The sequence below is a fragment of the Oncorhynchus masou genome, unplaced genomic scaffold (assembly GCF_036934945.1).
Source record: "Oncorhynchus masou masou isolate Uvic2021 unplaced genomic scaffold, UVic_Omas_1.1 unplaced_scaffold_5975, whole genome shotgun sequence".
In the NCBI taxonomy this organism is placed as follows: domain Eukaryota; kingdom Metazoa; phylum Chordata; class Actinopteri; order Salmoniformes; family Salmonidae; genus Oncorhynchus; species Oncorhynchus masou.
In genome coordinates this window covers 319-19,620 of record NW_027012399.1, presented here as the reverse complement: position 1 = coordinate 19,620, position 19,302 = coordinate 319, and the positions used below count along the sequence as shown (strand labels likewise).

Here is a 19,302-nt window from a genome sequence, read left to right as displayed (position 1 = left end):
CATTACATTTACATTACATTTAAGTCATTTAGCAGACGCTCTTATCCAGAGCGACTTACAAATTGGTGAATTCACCTTCTGACATCAGTGGAACAGCCACTTTACAATAGTGCATCTAAATCATTTAAGGGGGGTTGAGAAGGATTGCTTTATCCTATCCTAGGTATTCCTTGAAGAGGTGGGGTTTCAGGTGTCTCCGGAAGGTGGTGATTGACTCCGCTGTCCTGGCGTCGTGAGGGAGTTTGTTCCACCATTGGGGCCAGAGCAGCGAACAGTTTTGACTGGGCTGAGCGGGAACTGTACTTCCTCAGTGGTAGGGAGGCGAGCAGGCCAGAGGTGGATGAACGCAGTGCCCTTGTTTGGGTGTAGGACCTGATCAGAGCCTGGAGGTACTGCGGTGCCGTTCCCCTCACAGCTCCGTAGGCAAGCACCATGGTCTTGTAGCGGATGCGAGCTTCAACTGGAAGCCAGTGGAGAGAGCGGAGGAGCGGGGTGACGTGAGAGAACTTGGGAAGGTTGAACACCAGACGGGCTACGGCGTTCTGGATGAGTTGTAGGGTTGAATGGCACAGGCAGGGAGCCCAGCCAACAGCGAGTTGCAGTAATCCAGACGGGAGATGACAAGTGCCTGGATTAGGACCTGCGCCGCTTCCTGTGTGAGGCAGGGGCGTACTCTGCGGATGTTGTAGAGCATGAACCTACAGGAACGGGCCACCGCCTTGATGTTAGTTGAGAACGACAGGGTGTTGTCCAGGATCACGCCAAGGTTCTTAGCGCTCTGGGAGGAGGAAACAATGGAGTTGTCAACCGTGATGGCGAGATCATGGAACGGGCAGTCCTTCCCGGGAGGAAGAGCAGCTCCGTCTTGCCGAGGTTCAGCTTGAGGTGGTGATCCGTCATCCACACTGATATGTCTGCCAGACATGCAGAATGCGATTCGCCACCTGGTCATCAGAAGGGGGAAAGGAGAAGATTAATTGTGTGTCGTCTGCATAGCAATGATAGGAGAGACCATGTGAGGTTATGACAGAGCCAAGTGACTTGGTGTATAGCGAGAATAGGAGAGGGCCTAGAACAGAGCCCTGGGGACACCAGTGGTGAGAGCGCGTGGCGAGGAGACAGATTCTCGCCACGCCACCTGGTAGGAGCGACCTGTCAGGTAGGACGCAATCCAAGCGTGGGCCGCGCCGGAGATGCCCAACTCGGAGAGGGTGGAGAGGAGGATCTGATGGTTCACAGTGTCGAAGGCAGCCGATAGGTCTAGAAGGATGAGAGCAGAGGAGAGAGTTAGCTTTAGCAGTGTGGAGCGCCTCCGTGATACAGAGAAGAGCAGTCTCAGTTGAATGACTAGTCTTGAAACCTGACTGATTTGGATCAGAAGGTCATTCTGAGAGAGATAGCGGGAGAGCTGGCCAAGGACGGCACGTTCAAGAGTTTTGGAGAGAAAGAAAGAAGGGATACTGGTCTGTAGTTGTTGACATCGGAGGGATCGAGTGTAGGTTTTTTCAGAAGGGGTGCAACTCTCGCTCTCTTGAGACGGAAGGGACGTAGCCAGCGGTCGAGGGATGAGTTGATGAGCGAGGTGAGGTAAGGGAGAAGGTCTCCGGAAATGGTCTGGAGAAGAGAGGAGGGGATAGGGTCAAGCGGGCAGGTTGTTGGGCGGCCGGCCGTCACAAGAAGCGAGATTTCATCGAAAGAAAGAGGTCAGAGCACAGGGTAGGGCAGTGTGAGCAGAACCAGCGGTGTCGTTTGACTTAGCAAACGAGGATCGGATGTCGTCGACCTTCTTTTCAAAATGGTTGACGAAGTCATCTGCAGAGAGGAGGAGGGGGGAGGGGGAGGAGGATTCAGGAGGGAGGAAAGGTGGCAAAGAGCTTCCTAGGGTTAGAGGCAGATGCTTGGAATTTAGAGTGGAAGAAAGTGGCTTTAGCAGCAGAGACAGAGGAGGAAAATGTAGAGAGGAGGGAGTGAAAGGATGCCAGGTCCGCAGGGAGGCGAGTACACTTAGTATTACTTTCTTTGCTACAGTATACATATTTCCCTGGCATATTACATCATTTATTTAGCAGCATTCAATACATTTTTTGGGCTCACCTTGTGCTGTGCTCACTTGAACAGGAAGGTGGCATGGCGGTCCTTCATGGGCAAATTGTGTAATCAAAGTCTGCCATTCTCTGGATAGTGCTTTCAAGACAACTGAGAACTTGGGAGAAAAAACAAGGTCAAATCATGATGACGTCATTGATCTACAGGTCATAGCTCTAGAAAGAGGCCCAGAGTTTCCGACTTACAATTCCAAGTTGGATGACCGTTCAAAACTTATTTCCCGTTTTTCTCCGGAATTCACAGTTGTCTTGAACTCACTAAAGTCAAGTTTTCGCAGTTCTGGGTTAACAGTTGTTTTGAGCACAGCCCAAATCATGCTTCATTGACAGCATGGCCAATGTTGAATGTTTATCATTTCGAACTTGGAAAAGAGAAACTTAATCCCAGATTTGGGACCACACACCCACTCCACTGAATAACAGGCTAGTAATTGCTTTGCAATGCTTGCAGTAAGCCACTGTCATTGATTCCTTCCTAACCACTCATTGTTGAATTTGCGATTTCCAACTTGTTTTGTAATGTTTATGTCCAATGGCCGATGAGCACCGATACGTTTTATCTATAATTTCTCTTCATTATTTCTCTTCACATGACAAGGATTAAAAGGATTTGCCAGTAGATTGTCGACTTGATTCATGATGATGACTGCTAGCTAAGATTTTGAAGGTATGATGTTGACATGACCAATTAAATCTACTGTAGATATAACGTGATTTGACGTCATTTTATCTGTGGCCAATGACCTTGAGCCTTCTTGGATGGGCATTTCTAATGTAACTCTATGGCAGCTCCCAAGGGGCTTGAATTTTTTAGGTCTACCCTTAGACTTGGCGGTGACATACTGTCCCCACTAGTGACAAGAACACAGCTAATCATGGCGCAACTAGAGAACATTACCAACACCTAAGCTCTGTATTTTCCCCTGGCTGCCCTCCACCACAGAAAGCACTAAGCTAGGCTGAAACACCTGCATTTTGGAGCTGCCTTACTCAAAGAAACCAAAAAAGAGACCATGTTTGTATGCGGCTTTCAATGTTGTTTTTTTACATTGTTTGCAAACTGATATATTTATATCAGTGTATATATATATTATTTTATTTTATTTTTTAGTTAAAATAATGGGGCTCAAAACAGGCCTAGCTTCCCTGAACGACGGGTCACAACTGGGTCTGAATACTTTCAGACCCAGCCACTGTATATGGGGGATTAGAAATTATGCAGGCAATTATATTGATAGAATCCACAATCTAAGTGCAATATTAAAGCTGATCTACCCCCCCCCCCCTAAGGTCAGTGCACTAGTGTGTTGAACAGTAAAGGACAACTACTGAGGCCTATGCAATGTGTCCAACAGTGACGGAAACAACCCCCAAGGCTTCTGAATGATCCCGCCCAATCAGCTGTGAGGATTAGATGTCTAGCCTCTTTAACGTAATCAATACTTTAATTAAGCTTCATCGACTGCACTGGAGAGTAATGTAGACTAGCTGACTGTGGGTCTGGAGTGTGATTTAGACTAGCTGACTGTGGGTCTGGAGTGTGATTTAGACTAGCTGACTGTGGGGCTGGAGTGTGATGTAGACTAGCTGACTGTGGGGCTGGAGAGTGATGTAGACTAGCTGACTGTGGGGCTGGAGTGTGATGTACACTCGCTGACTGTGTCTGGAGAGTGATGTAGACTAGCTGACTGTGGGTCTGGAGTGTGATGTAGACTAGCTGACTGTGGGTCTGGAGTGTGATGTAGACTAGCTGACTGTGGGGCTGGAGTGTGATGTAGACGAGCTGACTGTGGGGCTGGAGTGTGATGTACACTAGCTGACTGTGGGGCTGGAGAGTGATGTAGACTAGCTGACTGTGGGGCTGGAGTGTGATGTAGACTAGCTGACTGTGGGGCTGGAGAGTGATGTAGACTAGCTGACTGTGGGGCTGGAGTGTGATGTAGACTAGCTGACTGTGGGTCTGGAGTGTGATGTAGACTAGCTGACTGTGGGGCTGGAGTGTGATGTAGACGAGCTGACTGTGGGGCTGGAGAGTGATGTAGACTAGCTGACTGTGGGGCTGGAGAGTGATGTAGACTAGCTGACTGTGGGTCTGGAGTGTGATGTAGACTAGCTGACTGTGGGGCTGGAGTGTGATGTAGACTAGCTGACTGTGGGGCTGGAGTGATGTAGACGAGCTGACTGTGGGGCTGGAGTGTGATGTAGACTAGCTGACTGTGGGGCTGGAGTGTGATGTAGACTAGCTGACTGTGTGTCTGGAGTGTGATGTACACTCGCTGACTGTGTGTCTGGAGTGTGATGTACACTCGCTGACTGTGTGTCTGGAGAGTGATGTAGACTAGCTGACTGTGGGGCTGGAGTGTGATGTAGACTAGCTGACTGTGGGGCTGGAGAGTGATGTAGACTAGCTGACTGTGGGGCTGGAGAGTGATGTAGACTAGCTGACTGTGGGTCTGGAGTGTGATGTAGACTAGCTGACTGTGGGGCTGGAGAGTGATGTAGACTAGCTGACTGTGGGGCTGGAGAGTGATGTAGACTAGCTGACTGTGTGTCTGGAGAGTGATGTAGACTAGCTGACTGTGGGGCTGGAGAGTGATGTAGACTAGCTGACTGTGGGGCTGGAGTGTGATGTAGACTAGCTGACTGTGGGGCTGGAGAGTGATGTAGACTAGCTGACTGTGGGGCTGGAGTGTGATGTAGACTAGCTGACTGTGGGGCTGGAGTCTGATGAGGGGGATGGAAAGGGCTGATGTTAATAGTATACGTAATTTTGTGCAGGGGGGGAACTGCTACTTTATAGCCTTGAGGCTGATCAGACCGGCATGTTTCATCTTTGTCTTTGCATAGTGGATGAGGAAGAGAAGCTTGAGAGTGAGTGTGTGCGTGCGTGCGTGCGTGCGTGCGTGCGTGTGTGTGTGTGTGTGTGTGTGTGTGGGGGGGTGTGTGGTGGTTTGGTTATTCAAACCTTGTGGGGACCTAATGTCCTTACAAGGACAGTAAAAGAAGGAAAATTCTCCATCGTGGGGACATTTCCCACGTCCCCATGAGGACAAAGGCTATTTTAAGCTGATGTGTTAGGTTTAGGGTTAGAATTAGGGTAAGGGGTTATGGTAAGGGTTAGGGTTAGGGAAAATAGGAGTTTGAATGGAAATTCATTTTAGGTCCCCACGGGGATAGAAGAACATAACCTGTGTGTGTGTGGCAGTAGCAGGCTGGTGTGAAAGTGTGTCCTCTCTGGACCTTGACATCTCACCTCTCATCACACTCCTCTGAGAAACCGGCTCCCATTGGACCTCACTTCTACCCTGTTTCTATTCTTCATTCCTACATCCCCTTTTTGTTTTAACTTCTCTGCTGTCTAATAGGCTATCGCTTCATTTCCTCTTTCTCCTCTGTCCACTCTCTTCACATCCTCTTTCCATTCCAACACTCTTTCAGCTCTGTTCAACTTCTTTACTTCCCATCTCTCACCTCAGAAGTCTCAAGATGTCTCAGTCCAGTTGTAATCCCCTACATCCTGAGGGAGAGCACTGACCAACAACTACCACCCTACATCCTGAGGGAGAGCACTGGCCAACAACTACCACCCTACATCCTGAGGGAGAGCACTGAACAACAACTACCACTCTACATCCCGAGGGAGAGCACTTGCCAACAACTACCACCCTACATCCTGAGGGAAAACACTGGCCAACAACTACCACCCTACATCCTGAGGGAAAACACTGACCAACGACTACCACCCTACATCCTGAGGGAAAACACTGACCAACAACTACCAACCTACATCCTGAGCACTGACCAACGACTACCACCCTATATCCTGAGGGAGAGCACTGACCAACAACTACCACCCTACATCCTGAGGGAGAGCACTGACCAACGACTACCACCCTACATCCTGAGGGAGAGCACTGGCCAACGACTACCACCCTACATCCTGAGGGAAAACACTGACCAACGACTACCACCCTACATCCTGAGGGAAAACACTGACCAACAACTACCAACCTACATCCTGAGGGAGAGCACTGGCCAACAACTACCACCCTACATCCTGAGGGAAAACACTGACCAACGACTACCACCCTACATCCTGAGGGAGAGCACTGAACAACAACTACCACCCTACATCCTGAGCACTGACCAACGACTCACAGCGTCAGCAGGTCTGCTATCTGTCTGCTATTTTGAATACTGTTTCTAGCTGTACTTATAGCCCCGGACCTCGACCATGCAGTACAACGAGAGCTTATGCGTTTGGTTGGGGCCAGGAAAACCGTACTCCCACTTCCAAGAAGAAATTCAATAACTGACAATCACTAACATGACTGGAATTAGAGGAATGTTAAATGAGCTTCTCAAAGCGAGACACTATCATTTGATTCCTCAGAGGAAGTTCCACATAACAAGTCACTCATCACTCAATGGTCTGTCTGTCCTAATGTTACTCTACCCAATCGCATCTCCTCGAAAAAGAGGAAAGCACACACGCAAAGTCAACACTCACATTTCAACATGCTTTTTTTAGATTATCCTTATCCAAGGAGGTGGGCAGAACAAGCAAGGAGGTGGGCAGAGCCAAGTATGCGCTAGCGAGATCCTATTGGCGCGTTCTAGTATATATCTGCATATTTTCATTAGGGAACGCCTACTCTGTGAAGTGCTTGTGTGTAATAACTCAATTTGCCTTGGGACTCCTAAACAACGCCATAAAAAAAAACTTTGCTAAGGGTGAAGTCTACAAAACTTAGTCCTTTCTGTTCATAACAGATTTTAGTTTTGGGAACAGAAAACTGTTTTGAGATCAAATGTTTAATTAATGAAACAATTTGCAGAATGTCTGCCAAAATCCATCTTGTTCAATCTTCTCCCACTGCCCCCCAGTGGGCATCCTCTCACTACCATAGTTGGTAGTAAGTGGAAATGCCAACCGGATGTTTCCCATGTATACAGCCAGTGAGATATCTGTCTCACTGTTCTATCTGTAGTTTAATGTTTCAGAAGCACAAAGGCCTTTCTCTAGACCAGTCACATTGAACAATGCTGTGTCACTAAAGTGCGTGTGTGTGTGTCAGTGTGTGTGCGTGTGTGTGTGTCAGTGCGTGTGTGTGTGTCAGTGCGTGTGTGTGTTAGTGCGCGTGTGTGTGTTAGCGTGTCTGTGTCTTTGTGTGTGTCTGGGTGTTATTGTGTGTGTATCTGTGCCCCCATCATAACCAGGCTCATGGCCCCACAATTGGCATCCACACGCTTCCATGCATATCCCTCTGCGATCCCATGCCCGCGCCCATTGTGCCAACTGTGTTATAGTGTTCAACAGAGCATGTTACAAATCTCTTTCACAAAAGCCCTGTGAGCCATAACAAGCCCATTAGTTTACCAGAACGTCACGCTTCTGTGACTGAATTGTCCCTCCCTGTTTTCGAATGCTTGTATTGTCTACCTGCATCAATCCAGATGTGAAAGGTCCATCACACAAATTACATCTACCTTTGTAAATTTTGACGCACCCCACACAGGTCCAGTTAAACTAACACAGAGACAGGTCAAAGATTATGAGTTAGGTCGATCGAACAGATAATAAAGAGCGAAGAGCTATCCATGCAAAAAGCCATGTTGTTGCTCTCTCCTTTTATTAGACAGCATGATACCTGTTATCATTTGGCTCCACAAGCTGGACATTATGGGACATGACATCTCTGGAGTAACAATGGCCGATGACGTACGTTAACCACACTCATATACAGTATCAAATCAAATCTAATTGTATTGGTCACGTACACATGGTTAGCAGATGTTAATGCGAGTGTAGCAAAATGCTTGTACTTCTAGTTACGACAGTGCAGTAATATCTAACAAGTAATCTAACAATTCCACAACAACTACCTAATACACACAAATCTAAGTAAAAGGATGGAATAAGTACATATAAATATATGGATGAGCGATGACCGGGCGGCATTGGAAAGATGCAATAGATGGTATAGAGTACAATATATACATATGAGATGAGTAATGCAAGATATGTCATTATTAAAGTGACTAGTGATCCATTTATTTAAGTGGCCAATGATTCAGAGTCTATGTAGGCAGCAGCCTCTCTGTGTCAGTGATGGCTGTTTAACAGAGGCAGGTAGCCTAGTGGTTAGATCGTTGGGCCAGTAACCATAAGGTTGCTAGAACAAATCCCTGAGCTGACAAGGTAAAAATCTGTTGTTTTTCCCTCTCTGTGTCCCAGTTCATTGTCTTTTATCACCATCTGCTGGATGGAGAGAGTATCAAGCAGTAAAACATTTTTATCTAACTAGGCAAGTCAGTTAAAGAACAAATTCTTATTTTCAATGATGGCCAAACATGGACCATGCTGGGCCAATTGTGCACCGCCCTATGGGACTCTAAATCATAGCCGGATGTGATACAGCCTGGATTCAAAGCAGGGACTGTAGTGACGCCTCTTGCACTGAGATGCAGTGCCTTAGACCACTGCACCACTCACTTCATACTTTAAATGTACATCATGTACAGATCTGTCACTGACAGGGTGTTACAGACAGACAAAATAAACCTCTGACAAGTTCGAGGGGAACCACATGTGCACCCATTGCCCTGTGTTACAGTTTAGGAAATACATTTACATCATATGACCCAGGATCTTAAAAAATAAGTAAAGTGATGCATGTGTTGAAGTTGCTATTGACTTTATGTTGACCTCCTCTCTAGGAGAGACACACTATGGCAGTTAGGATACTATCAGCATGATCTCAGCAGGGATGGAAAACCCAGAGGGACCCGCTTTGGGATAGAGAAAAAACACTACGTTTGACACAATGTCCCCATGCCATGCTGTCTTCGTACCTAGGTTCAAGTAATATTTGTTTTCATTCGAATACTTAAAGTTTTTCATATGTTTTGTATCATATTGTACAACAGCTGATGAAACTAACACTGTAAAACTGTGAACAAATGTGATAAGTGTTATTTTCCTGATAGATGCTGGTTGAAAACACAATCTACACAGGACTTTCTAAACAGCAGGTTTGCATTACTATTACAGTAAGGTACAGTTGAAGTCGGAAGTTTACATACACTTAGGTTGGAGTCATTAAAACTCATTTTTCAACCACTCCACAAATGTATTGTTAACAAATTACTGTTTAGGGAAGTTTGTTAGGACATCTACTTTGTGCATGACACAAGTAATGTTTCCAACAATTGTTTACAGACAGATTATTTCACTCATAATTCCCTGTATCACAATTCCCCACCCACCTGGCACTTGTGGTAGATTTTGTTTAAAGAAAATAAATACTATTTGAAACCAGGTCTGGTGGGTGGAGGGAGAGAGAGAGAGAGAGAGAGAACGAACTGCCACCTCCAGTTTGGCACACAGAGATGGCAGGATGTCATCACAGTTAAAACAGCCTGGAAACAAAGACTCCCTTATCCCTCTCTCCTCTACACCCAACCTCCTGTGTTTCATGTTGTAGTGCGTTTACTGGGCTGTAGTTCACAATGACCACACAGGCCCATGCAGTGGGACTCTGGACAGTGTAAAGAACACATGCCTAGAATGTAGGCAGATCTTTTTGTTGGACAGTATAACTGTCGCGTACACACAATCCCAGAACATGTGGGAGGATATAATTATGATAGTGTTATAGCATTTGTTTATCGCAGATGACTCAGGGAAACTTTCAATGTAATAACACGTTAACCTCAAATACACAATCTCAGAGCTAACACATACTGGCACTGGTCCTTTCAAGTCTAAAACACACAAACTCTATAGACATTTAGTATAGCAGATGTACAATTTAAAAAAATAAAGATGTCAACAGGGCTTACAACTTTATTGTCAAAGCTGCAAACAATGATGGTTAATTGTTCTGTACGTCACATACACTACATGACCAAAAGTATGTGGACACCTGCTTGTCGAACATCTCATTCCAAAATCATGGGCATTAATATGGATTTGGTCCCCCCTTTCCTATTATAAGAGCCTCTACTCTTCTGGGAAAGCTATCTACTAGATTTTGGAATGTGGACTTGCTGTGGGGACTTGCTTCCATTCAGCCTCAAGAGCATTGGTGAGGTCGGGCACTGATGTTGGGCCTCTAGCTCACGGTCGGCGTTCCAATTCATCCCAAAGGTGTTTGATGGGGTTGAGGTCAGGGCTCTGTGCAGGCCAGTCAAGTTCTTCCGCACCGATCTCGACAAACCATTTATGTATGGACCTCGCTTTGTGTACGGGGCATTGCTATGCTGAAACAGGAAACAAAGTTTGTGACTTTGTCACAAAGTCAGGGGCACAGCATTGTCTAGAATGTCATTGTATGCTGTAGCGTTGATTTTTCTTCACTGGAAATTAGGGGTCTAGCCCGAACCATAAAAAACAGCCCCAGACCATTATTCCTCCTCTACCAAACTTTACAGTTGGCCCTATGCATTGGGGCGGGTGGCGTTCTCCTGGCATCCGCCCAACTCAGATTTGTCCGTCGGACTGCCAGATGGTGAAACGTGATTCATCACTCCAGAGAACGCATTTCCATTGCTCCAGAGGCCAATGGTGGCGAGCATTACCCCACTCCAGCCAACGCTTGGCATTGCACATGGTGATCATAGGCTTGTGTGCAGCTGCTCGGCCATGGAAACCCATTTCATGAAGCTCCCGACAAACAGTTATTGTGCTGACGTTGCACACAGCCATGCAATCTCCATAGACAAACATTTGTAGTAGAATGGCCTGCCTTACTGAAGAGCTCAGTGACTTTCAACGTGGCACCGTCTTGGATGCCATCTTTCCAACGAGTCAGTTAGTCAAATGTCTTCCCTGCTGGAGATGCCCCGGTCAACTGTAAGTTCTGTTATTGGAAATGTTTGGAAATATTATAATATCTACAGTACCAGTAAATTTTGGACCTAACTATTCATTCAAGGTTTTTTCTTTATTTGACTAATTTCTACATTGTAGAATAATAGTGAAATACATCAAAACTATGAAGTAACACATATGTTATCATGTAGTAACCAAAAAAGTGTTAAACAAATCAATATATATTATATTTGAGATTCTTCAAAGTAGCCACCCTTTGCCTTGATGACAGCTTTGCACACTCTTGGCATTCTCTCAACCAGCTTCATGAGGTGGTTACCTGGAATGCATTTCAATTAACAGGTGTGCCTTCTTAATAGTTCATTTGTGGAATTTCTTTCCTTTTTAATGCATTTGAGCCAATCAGTTTTGTTGTGACAAGGTACAGTAGGGGTGGTATGTACAGAATATAGCCCGATTTGGTTAAAGATCAAGTCCATATTAGGGCAAGAACAGATCAAATAAGCAAAGAGAAAAGGAGTCCATTACTTTTATCATGTTTTAAAGTATGACAGGTGCAGACAGTGTTGAAGAAAACAAAAGTGTATTCCTTGAACAGGGGCAGGCAAACAGCAGGTAAAGGCAGGCAGGGGTCAATAATCCAGAAAGGGTGTAAGGTACAGGACAGCATGTGGGCTAAGAGTCAGGTTAGGCAGAGGTCGGTAATCCAGAGTAGTGGGGCAAAGGTACAGGACGACAGGTAGGCTCAGGGTCGGGGCAGGCGGAATGGTCAGAACCGGAATATTAGACAACAGGAGCAGGAAAACAGGCAGAAGCAGGGAGACAAAACGCTGGTAGGTTCTACAAACAAAACAAACTGGCAACAGACAAACAGAGAACACAGGTATAAATACACAAGGGATAATGGAGAAGATGGGTGACACCTGGAGGATGGTGGAGAGAATCACAAAGACAGGTGAAGCAGATCAGGGCATGACAACTTTAAGACATGAAGGTCAGTCAATCTGGAACATTTCAAGAATTTCAAGAAATTTCAAGAAAGTAGCAGTTGCAAAAACCATCAAGCCCTATGATGAAACTGGCTCTCATGAGGATCACCATAGGAAAGGGATTTACTTCTGCTGCTTTATTGTTCTTTTATTGAGTTACTTTAAAACAAATTTTTACTTTAGTTTATTTAGTAAATATTTTCTTAATTCTATTTCTTGAACTGCATTGTTGGTTAATGGCTAATAAGTAAGCATTGCATGGTAAGGTATACTACACCTGTTGTATTCAATGCATGTGCCAAATATAATTTTAATTGATTTGAGATATGCCCAAAGAGCAACATATCTGGTGAGTATGCAGGCCATGGAATAATGGACATTTTCAGCTTCTATGAATTGTGTACAGTTCCTTGGGACATTGGGCCGTGTATTATCATGCTGAAACAGGAGGTGATGTTGCAACACAGCTGGGTTAAAATTTGAGAGGTGCACGCGATTCAATTTGGCTTCTTTATGCCTCCAGAGGTTCCGCAATTGCGTCACACCATCCACACGGCGCCTCTGACCACATTTCGGATCAAGCATAAATTGGCTCTAACATTTTAAATGCCAGTTGTCAGATGAGCAGCGAGCACAGCGCGAACGGTAGCAGCTAGTCAGAGGACATCGTAGCGCAGCGCACAGCTCTGATCTGTACAAGGAGGAGGATGCGGGTCTTCGCTGTCATCTGGGCCATTGGGTTCTTCTTGAAGGAAGCGCAAGCCTGGGGCTTCAGAAATGGAATATTTCATAACTCCATATGGCTGGGTAAATCGCGCTTTCTTTGTTACTTTGGGAGCCTTAAATCATTAGGTTGCTTTTCAACAAGGGATTCATTTCGGAAGTAAGCTTTATGCATGCCAACAGTTGCAAACATTGGCATTCTGTAGGATGTTCTCATGAAAGTTGTCTGTGTTTGTATTTTAGAAGATGGTCGTGGAATGTTCAGTTGTAATATTTAGCACCACTATACCACATTGGATCTTTCAAAAAGTTGGGTCGCTTGGACAAAGACATATAAGAGGCGCGGTTTCCCTTTGATGTGTCCAAAACTGAATTTTAAAAAATCCTTATTTAGGCTAATTATCGTTCCCATATGTCAGAAAAGTATTATTTTATGTTCACTTTTCTAACAGCTCTTTATCTTCAACATACTCTCACAATCCTGCACAACATAGGCTATTGACAATGTTGTAAAAATTTATCATTTTCCATGATAACACTTTGCCTACATAATCTTTACAGATATGTAACGTTATTAAATGGCACATAGCACTGTGATGTGTGTTCAGGTAAGGGGTAGAGTTGGACACTGGCATATTTATGACTGAACACTGTATGAGGTTGACTTGCCAACACACTACTTCATTTTGTCAGAGGGACAAGAAGCACACATGAACAAGAAAGCGGTGCAAACTTCAGAACATTATTTCAGTGTTCAGTTTAGGGCATAGCATTGCAGTTGAGAAAAATGTACCAAAATGTCATACTTGAGTAAAAGTATGTATGTAGAAAATGACTCAAGTAAAAGTCAACCAGAAAAATACTACTTGAGTAAAAGTCTAAAAGTATTTGGTTTTAAATATACTTAAGTTTCAAAAATCTATCTAATTGCAAAAATATACTTAAGTATCAAAAGTAAAAGTATGAAAATTTCAAATGACTTATAATAAGAAAAATCAGATGGCACAACATTCTTTTAATATATTTTTTTATTTTCAGATAGCCAGGGGCACACTACAACGCTCAGACATCGTTTACAGATAGCTAGAGGCAAACTACAACACTCAGACATTTACAGATAGCTAGTGGCACACGACAACACTCAGACATAATTTACAAACAAAGCATTTGTGTTTAGTGAGTCCTCCAGATCAGTGGCAGTGGGGATGACCAGGGATGTTCTATTGATAAGTGAGTGAATTGGACCACTTTCTTGTCCTGCTAAGCATTGCAAATGTAACGAGTACTTTTGGGTGTCAGGGAAAGTGTTTGGAGTAAAAGTACATTCTTTTCTTTAGGAATGTAGTGAAGTAAAAGTAGTCAAAAATATAAATAGTAAGTACAGATACCTAAAACAACTACTTAATTAAATAGTACTTTAAAGTATTTTTACTGAAGTACTTTACACCACTGTAGCAATGAAAGAACAAGGACAGAGTGTTATATCAGTTTGAAGACATTTCTTGTGTAACACAGAGACTGCTATAACATCTGCCCTTGAAACACTCAGTTTATAGACCAGTGTGTTTATTTTCTAATAATGTTAGTGCCCCAACCCATTTTAATGGAATGTGTCGTAAAGGCTTCTTCAGATAAGAGTTAATGAGCTCGACTTGCCCACCAGACCTACACCCATCTGGAACACACAAACTTAACTGCATGTTTAGAGTAATATGTCATGTAACCCAAACCTTCTATATCATTTGGTTCTGCTAATAGTGAGATACACCACACTCTGGGCTTATAATGAGAACGAGGCACCACCTCACAAGGCACCTTGGGGGTTGGTTTTGACTAGTAGAGGTGAAAACATTAGTTCGTAGCTAATTTGGAGTGCTCTCCAAGTCCTACAAGGTCATGCATGCGTGATATCAAAACAGCCTCAAAGGAGGACTCCCATAGGGAATGGCCACTTCCAACAGGGAGATTACAAACACTAAGCTTCTGTCCTAAGGGTTCTATCCAGCCACAACATGTTAGAGGTGAAACATTTTGGCCTGTCCGCCGTGTGTTTCATGTTTCTTTCCTTCCGCTTTGGACTTCTTAGTCTGAAGCCACTTTGCTACTCTAGCTCCTGAAAAGATGCCTCCAATCTTGTAAAACAGAATCTTTTCTGCTTGACACATTGCCTGGATACATATTGTTGTAGTTGTGTCTCACTGTAGTGCTTTGATGGTGATGGCAGTGTTGACTGACAAAGAAAAAACACCTTCACCCATTTCGAATCCAGGCCACTGCCGCTCACGAGGACTGTGAACTCTCGTTCTCATTGGCCATTTAAGTGTGTTAGCCCTCACATGGCTGCTCGGCCAGACGACATCCCAAGCCGTGTCCACAGAGCATGGGCAGACCAGCTGGCTGGAGTGTTTTACAGCAGAGGAGGCTCCTCAGAGGAGGAAATAGAATAGTGAAACATTAACATGAAGTTATCCTTTTTAGATATACTAAATGTATTCACATGTAGTCAAATAATTGATTAAAACACAATGAAGATCTACAGTAGCCTCAATAGCACTCTGTAGGGTCGCACCATGGTGAAGCTAGAGGACAGCTAGTTTCTGTCTTCCTCTGGGTACATTGACTTCAATACAAAACCTAGGAGGCTCATGGTTCTCACCCCCTTCCATAGACTTACTCAATAATTATGACAACTTCTGTAGGACGTCGTCCAACCGATCAGAGCTCTTGCATCATGAACTGACATGTTGTCCATCCAATCAAAGGATCAGATAATTAATCTAGTACTGAAAGCATAAGCTTCAGCTAGCTAGCAATGCCATGCATAAAATGTGGTGAGTAGTTGACTTGAGAGAGAACAACAATAGCTGAACAGTTTTGAACAAATTAATTTCTTTAAAAAAGGAGAAGCAAGAGGGAGAGAGAGAGAGAGAGAGAGATATCTATAATTTGCTGTATTGTTCTTTTCACTTTCACTTAGCTAGTGAATGCAGCTAGCTAGTTTGGCCGAATCGAACACCCAGCTCAAACAGATATGGCTATGACTGTCCAACACTGGAACTCTTCCAAGTCAAGATAAGCTTTTGCTTCATTAATCTATTGACACTGGGACCTGCCAGGGTAACTGCCAAACTGCTTGCTGACCTTACACCGTACTGCATGATTTAAGTGGGTTTACTATCAAATCAAATTGTATTGGTCACATACACATATTTATCAGATATTATTGGGGTTGTAGCATTAGTTCTAGTATCTATGTTGACTATGACATTAGATAGTTAATATGGCTACAACAATGTAGGCTGTGTGTAGCGGTTAGTGATTATGATATGAGTGTTCTGTTGAAAAAGATGCAGGCAAGAGTGTGTGACCTGTGCACCTACATTGTAAACTTATAGGCTAGGTTGTAGCAACCTCATGATGGGTATAGGGACAAGAGGAATACCTATGTAAGGTAAGGAGGCTTTTATGTAAGGATGCTGCTATGTAAGGATGCTGTTCATCAACTAGAGCTCAGTCTTCAACTCCATAGTGTCCTCCAAGCTCATCACTAAGCTTGGGGCCCTGTGACTGAACCCTGCCCTGTGCAACTGGGCCCTGGACTTCCTGACGGGCCAACTCAAGTGGTGAAGGTAGGTAATAACACCTCCGCTACGTTGATCCTCAACACGTGGGCCTCTCGGGTGGGTGCTCAGTCCCCTGCTATACTCCCTGTTCACCCATGACTGCGTAGTCACACACGTCTCCAACTCAATCATCAAGTTTGCAGATGATACAACAATAGTAGGCCTGATTACTATAGTATGATTACTATAGTAGGCCTGATTACTAACAACGACGAGACAGCCTACAGGGAGAAGGTAACGATTCTGGAGGAGTGGTGCCAGGAAAATAACCTCTCCCTCAACGTCATCAAAATGAAGGAGCTGATCGTGGACTCCAGAAGACAGCACGCTCCCATCCACATTGACGGGGAGTAGAGAGGGTGAAAATCTTCAAGTTCCTCGGGTGAAGATCACTTACAACATGATATGGTCCACCCACACAGACAGTGTGATGAAGAAGGTGCAAGGAGTCTGTAGACATTCCGCTTGTTCCCTAAGACCCCCACAAACTTCTACAAATCCACTATTGAGAGCATCCTGTCAGGATGTATCACCACCTGGTATGGCAATGGCACCATCCGTAACCGCAGGGCTCTCCAGAGGGTGGTGCGGTCAGCCCAATGCATCATCAGGGGCACACTGCTTGCCCTCCATGACATCTACAGCACCCAGTGTCACAGGAAGGTCAAGAATATCATCAAGGACCTCAGCCACCCGAGCCACGGCCTGTTCACCCAGCGACCGTCTACAAGGCGGAGACGGTACAGGTGCATCAAAGCTGGGACCGAGAGACTAGAAAAACAGCTTCTATCTCCAGACTATCAAACTGTTAAGTAGTCACCACTAGCCATCCTCTGTCCAGTACCCTGCCCTGAACCTTAGTCACTGTTACTAGCCATCTACCACCTGGTGCTCTACCCTGCACCTAGAGACTACTGCCCTATGTACATAGTCATTGAACATTGGTCACTTTAATGCTGTTTTACCCACTTCATATGTATATACTGTATTCTAGTCGAGGCTCATTCTATATATTATTACTGCTGTACACACATTTTCTATTCATATACTGTCTAAACATATACAGTATATTTCAATTCCAGACTTTGACATTGCTTCTTCTGATATTTCTTAGTTCCTTAATTGTTTTATTTTCATTTGTGCGTGTTGTTTTGTATTGTTAGGTATTACTGCACACTTGGAGCAAACATAAGCATTTTGATAACATCTGCAAACTATGTGTCCACGACCAATAAAATTTGATTTGAGTTGTTGTTTTTTCCTGGACAGAGCAAGCCGCCGGAGTCTACCACAGGGAATCGCGTAAAGGGAGATACCAGCTGACTTATAAGGAAGCCAAGGCCGTGTGCAAATACGAAGGAGGGACACTGGCCACTTACGATCAACTGGAGGCTGCTCGTCAGATAGGTTTGCAATGCAATAACTCCCCTATCCCCCATCCCTCCAAACTGGAGGTTTACAAAATGCCATTATCACTGTTGATTAACGACGCCTCAGTTTGCCAAAGAACACATGTAACCAGTTTATATTAGCCAAACATGTGGTCACTAGTATCACTGGTCAAGCAATGGCAGGAAGAGCTGTGTTTATCTTGTCTTTCTCCCATGAAATCAATCAAAGACATCTTGCAACTACAGCTCCTGCAACCCGTTGCTCTGTGGAACTGCAGCCGGTCCCAACTCGCTCCCTATCCCTTCCCCTTGGGCCTAACCCTTTGATGTTTGCTGATCTGAAGGGTAAATAAGCAGTGTAAGGGCGTGGCCCTTCCACCATATTCCCAGCACTTTACAGCTCTACAAACATTGAAGGGTTAGGACCAAAGGGTGGGGAGGGATTGGTCCGGCTGTGATCAGAGGCCTCTCCAAGTATTGTAAGAACGATAACACCTGCTAGCTGGGTAACGATGCTGTTCCCATGGCTGGCAGATGGATTGGCCAGTCAGGCCCTGGAACTCAGGATCTGGCATTTGGAAACCACTGCTCGTCTGTCTGTGGTTGAGGCTTCAGGCTGCTCTATGGCCAATCAACCTAGGAGCCTTGAGTTTATCTCTCTTGCCTTTCCTCACTGACTGTGGTCCTTGATTGACTGGAGACTTTTAAAGATACATTGGAATTCATTATACTTTACCCAATATCACCAACCATCCACCCACATCCATGGTCTGCTTGTAATTGCAGATGCAAAAACACATTTTTGACAGGGACAATAGCATTTCCAAAGACTTGGTTTTGTTTTAAGGATAGGCCAGATGGCTGGTGACAATCCAATATTCCCTTGAGATCTTCTGTTAGTGTTTTATCTGTGGTACTAAGGCAGGGGATGGATGCTAGCTCTATAAACTAAGCTCTCTTATGGTTTTATCAGTGACACTCTTTCGTGAATCTTTCAGATTGGTTACCAGGCTAATGTTTGTCTCTCTGTCTTAGGTTTACATGTGTGTGCGGCTGGATGGTATGACAAAGGACGTGTGGGCTACCCTATCGTCAAAGCCGGTGCCAACTGTGGTTTCGGCAGGGTTGGCATCATCAACTATGGGTACAGGTTGAACAAGAGTGAGAGATGGGACGTCTACTGCTACAACCCCAACTGTGAGTCGTAAAAACATGACAAATGGGAGCATTGTAGTTACTCCACAATACTAACCTAAATGACAACCTGCACAGAATACAAAATATGCAAGACATGCATTCTAAAGTAAAACTGTAAAAAATGTGGCAAAGAAATTCACTTTATGTCCTGAATTTCAAAGCATTATGTTTAGAGGCATATCCAACACAACACCATCACTGAGTACCACTCTTTATATTTACAAGCATGGTGGTGGCTGCATCATGTTACGGGTATGCTTGTCTTTGGTAAGGACTAGGGAGTTTTTGGGGGATAAAAATAAATAGAATAGAGCTAAGCAAAGGCAAAATCCTAGAGGAAACTTTTAGATTTGTGTATTGTTGTGAATTGTTAATGCTACTGCACTGTTGGAGCTAGGAACACAAGCATTCGGTACACCCGCAATAATATCTGCTAAA

General features: G+C 44.5%; 1 protein-coding gene across 1 annotated transcript; it reads left to right on the top strand.

Moving 5' to 3' along the window:
* The first annotated feature begins 12,391 nt into the window (after positions 1 to 12,391).
* Positions 12,392 to 18,973, top strand: LOC135536342 (tumor necrosis factor-inducible gene 6 protein-like). The gene is made up of 3 exons (XM_064962693.1): positions 12,392 to 12,737; positions 17,546 to 17,683; positions 18,703 to 18,973. The coding sequence occupies exons 1-3, from the start codon at positions 12,638 to 12,640 to the stop codon at positions 18,873 to 18,875; spliced, it is 411 nt and encodes a 136-aa protein (XP_064818765.1). The 5' UTR covers positions 12,392 to 12,637; the 3' UTR covers positions 18,876 to 18,973.
* Positions 18,974 to 19,302: the final 329 nt, after the last annotated feature.

What these genes read in the sequence shown, in the direction of transcription:
- LOC135536342 (XM_064962693.1), top strand. Translation starts at nt 12,638, where the DNA reads ATGCGGGTCTTCGCTGTCATCTGGGCCATTGGGTTCTTCTTGAAGGAA. An exon ending in TCATAACTCCATATGGCTGG is followed by an intron (nt 12,738 to 17,545) that starts GTAAATCGCGCT and finishes TTTCCTGGACAG; the next exon opens with AGCAAGCCGCCGGAGTCTAC. An exon ending in GGAGGCTGCTCGTCAGATAG is followed by an intron (nt 17,684 to 18,702) that starts GTTTGCAATGCA and finishes TCTCTGTCTTAG; the next exon opens with GTTTACATGTGTGTGCGGCT.